General features: G+C 40.2%; 1 protein-coding gene across 1 annotated transcript; it reads left to right on the top strand.

Moving 5' to 3' along the window:
• The first annotated feature begins 1168 nt into the window (after window positions 1–1168).
• On the top strand, window positions 1169–3003 carry LOC129940569 (uncharacterized protein K02A2.6-like). The gene is made up of 3 exons (XM_056048951.1): window positions 1169–1384; window positions 1654–1947; window positions 2674–3003. Exons 1-3 carry the CDS (start codon window positions 1169–1171, stop codon window positions 3001–3003), a joined length of 840 nt encoding a protein of 279 aa, XP_055904926.1.
• The last annotated feature ends 1161 nt before the right edge of the window (window positions 3004–4164 follow it).

Genomic DNA, 4164 nt, shown 5'->3' with positions numbered 1-4164 from the left:
AAAACGCTATTTTCAAGTTGTTTTAAAATACTGGAAAAAGATATCATAAAAAGAATTGCTTCTTGTTCGTGGTGGTAAGTCATGGTAAAAGTTATGTAATTGATTGAGTACACATTTGACCAAAACCGTGTTAATTTTTGTTTTTGCTGGATTTGTAGATAAATGGCTTTTACAACAGTTAATTGTAAGAGCTTTTATGGAGAGCGCTATTCAAATATATACACATTACTGTTGATAATATCCCAGATGATGGAAAGGAAGTAGACGTAGTGGTTATTCCACCGGATGCTGATATCCAATAGGGAGAACTAATAAGAAGTCGAGTTGCAAAAACAAAAATCGTAAGAATCAGCGGTATCAAAAAGGCTCTCATCGCCAGCAAAAGTCGCAATCGCAAAACAGGTCTTTTGGTGATTTAGCAGAGAGGTTACATTTTTCCGAAATTGTGTAATCGCACGCTGACGGGCAATTTGGTTCAAGCTCGGGCATCATGATGGTGCTAAAAGTCAGTGGTAAGATGATGTCATTTCAAGTAAACACAGGAGCATCGTGCTCGTTAGTAGGGCATGGGGGTTATAAACAACTGGGTCAACGCAAATGTTTTACTACGAACAAGGCCTTGCAGGCATATGGTGGATCACCGCTTTCCATTAGAGGAGAACTGAAAGTAGATGTTTCGTATAAGGAAGAAACCCACTAGTCGTGGACAGTGGTGGTGCCAACATCCTAGGAATGGACTGGTTTAGGGCATTTTACCTCAGTATTCAACATTCCGTTTCATCAATCAACTCAAGTGACTCATTGCTCAACAGCATTCAAGCACTGTGTAAGGCACATGCTGATTTGTTTTCAACAGGATTGGGTAGGTGCAAAGAGTATAAAGCCCACCTTGCACTCAAAGAAGGGGCTGTTCCAAAGTTCGTTTGACTGAGGCCGATTCCGTATGCACTTGTAGAGGACCCGAAAAAAGAGATGGATCGCTTAGTTGCAGATTCTGAAACAGGTACATCGTACGCAGTGGGCAGCTCCCGTGGTAATTGTACAGAAAGAGAATGGTAGCATAAGAATCTGTGGAGACTTTAAGTCTAGTGTTAATCCACAGCTTATTGCTAATCGACATCCTATACCTTGTATTCGTAACATTTTTCATACTCTTCGTGGAGGGAAAATGTTTGCAAAGATAGATCTCTCGGATGCTTATCTTCAAATCGAGTTGGATGATGAGTCGAAGGAGATGGCTGTGATAAATACACCTTTTGGATTGTACCAATATCAACTTCTACCGTTTGGCATAAGCAGCGCACCGGGTGAATTCCAGAATATAATGGAGCAACTGTTTGCCGACCTTCCTGTACAGTATATCTGGATAACATCGTTGTTTCGGGTAAGGATGACATGGAGCATTTGCAGACGTTGAAGGAGGTGTTTGGTCGCCTTCAAAGTAATGTGTTTCGGTGCAATCAGCAGAAATGTACTTTTGCTTAAAAAGAACTGGAATATATAGGCCATACTCTGTCTGCCGCTGGTATTCGTCTATCCGAAAAGCATCTAGAAGCCATCGAAAACATACCACTGCCATCAAATCTAACGAAATTGGAAGCCTTAAAAGGTAAATTGAACTATTATAACCAATTTATACCCAATTTTTTGCAGGTGGCAGGTCCACTTAATGCACTCCGTGCAAAAGACGCTGAGTTTGTTTGGTCTGCTTGTCAACAAAATGCAATGGACACTTTAAAAAACAGTATATTACAAGCTGCGGGGTTAGCTCATTTTGATGATTCACTTTCTCTAATCTTATCTACAGATGCCTCCAGCTACGGCATTGGGGCTGTCATATCGCATAGATATCCGGATGGGACGGAGAGACCCATAGCATTTGCCTCCAAGACACTCGATAAGCACCAAAAATTATATAGCCAGATAGAAAAGGAGGCATTATCAATCGTATATATAGTCAACAAATTCCATTGCTATGTATGACGGACGGACCATAAGCCTTTGACAACCATATTCAATCCCAATCGAAATTGGGCCCTAACGCTTATGGCCTACAACTATCAAATCAAATACCGATCAACGTCTAAACATGGGAAAGCTGATGCGCTATCGCGTCTGCAGTGGGTCCCGATGCAGACTTTGATAAACTGGAAAACGAATTTCATCAAGTGAACACTGTTATGGAAGATTTGGAAAGAGGTCCGTTAAATGCTAAATCTATAGGTAAATACACTTTAAAGGACGGAGTTCTCAAAAGAGTTGCCGGTAACATAAAAAATGGATGGCCGAGTTGGCTGGCTAATGACGAAATTGAATTGAAACCTTATATTGGTCGTAAGCTGGCTTTGATAATTCAAAATAATGTTATTCTTCTTAGTGCTGACTGCGACCGAGTTGTTATTCCGGAAGTGATGCAGCCCAGAGTTCTAAGGTACATTCATGAAGGTTTAAAGAATGAAACGACTAGTACGGCAGTATCTCTGGTTCCCAGGCAACAAACAAATTGATAAGATGATAGCGTGATGTACCATCTGCCAAGAAGCAGCAGCTGATCCAAAACGGGAGTATAGAAGTTGGCCTCCGGTGGACGAAGCATGGGAAAGGATACATCTGGACTTTGCCGGTCCATTTTTCAATAAAATGTTGCTTGTTTGTGTAGACTCATTTTAAAAGTTCCCGTTTGTGGTGTCAATATCAGCTATTACTTCCGAAGCAATTATCAAGGCGATCCAATCCAAATTTGCGATTGAAGGACTTCCGAAAATGATTGTCGCCGACAACGGAACCCAGTTCACCGCACAAATATTCAAAGAATTTTCGGAATACCATTCAATTCAACACTACCGAACAGCTTCGTTTCACCCGGCATCGAATGGCGAAGCTGAAAAGTTTGTTCGAACTTTCAAAGAATCGTTTAAAAAGAACATGGTAGATAAAAAAGACTCCCATAAGGCAATCAACACGTTTTTAGCTACCTATCCATCAACACCTAATGGAGATTAACTTAAGTCTCCGGCTGAACTACTTCATGGACGTCAGTATCGAAACCCACTATCATCTTTTGTTCTAGCAGATAAGAAGTTAAAACTGAAGACCACCGCTCCCAAATTTCAATGATCCCAGGAGGTTTTCGTGCGTGAATACTTGAAGTCAAAAAAATGGTCGAAAGGAATTATTAAAGAAGTATTTGGTAATAAAATGTATGGAGTCCAAACACAAACTGGATATGTAAGACGTCACCAAAACCAGATTCGACCGTCTATGTACCATTTTGATGCTAATTTTACACTAATGGAACCAGTGGGATCTGCGGACAATCGAAGAGAAACTCTGGTTGGAGGTAAATTTGAATTTAATAATAATGAAAATTTCGATCTTTATAATCAGATTTGCGAAAGTGATGGTGTTGATACCAATGCAGATGAATCCGGCTCGAGGGAAGAGGGTATCTTGCCAGGTTATACTACCACCAGCCACACCTGACATAAGAAGATCACACCGAGTTAAAAAGCAACCTGTACGTTTTCAACCCTAGTGCCGGAAGTTAAATAAGGTGTAAGGAGATGATTTCTATACTTTCTGATACTGCTGTACCATATCAGTTAATTTTGTACAACACTGTACAATATGTCAAATGAATTAAGAATTATAGGTTAAGAATAAAGTTGTCTTTTGTTATCTGGAACTCAGCGCGTTTACTTCACATTTGCTCTCCACAGTTCCCCTCAAAAAAGTATTAAGATAAAGGGTGATTTTTTTGAGGTTAGGATTTTCATGCATTAGTATTTGACAGATCACACGGGATTTCAGACATGGTGTCAAAGAGAAAGATGCTCAGTATGCTTTGACATTTCATCATGAATAGACTTACTAACGAGCAACGCTTGCAAATCATTGAATTTTATTACCAAAATCAGTGTTCGGTTCGAAACGTGTTTCGCGCTTTACGTCCGATTTATGGTCTACATAATCGACCAAGTGAGCAAACAATTAATGCGATTGTGACCAAGTTTCGCACTCAGTTTACTTTATTGGACATTAAACCAACCACACGAATGCGTACAGTGCGTACAGAAGAGAATATTGCGTCTGTTTCTGAGAGTGTTGCTGAAGACCGTGAAATGTCGATTCGTCGCCGTTCGCAGCAATTGGGTTTGTGTTATT

The sequence above is a fragment of the Eupeodes corollae genome, chromosome 1 (genome assembly GCF_945859685.1).
Source record: "Eupeodes corollae chromosome 1, idEupCoro1.1, whole genome shotgun sequence".
Lineage (NCBI taxonomy): Eukaryota > Metazoa > Arthropoda > Insecta > Diptera > Syrphidae > Eupeodes > Eupeodes corollae.
This window is presented reverse-complemented; position numbering and strand designations above follow the sequence as displayed.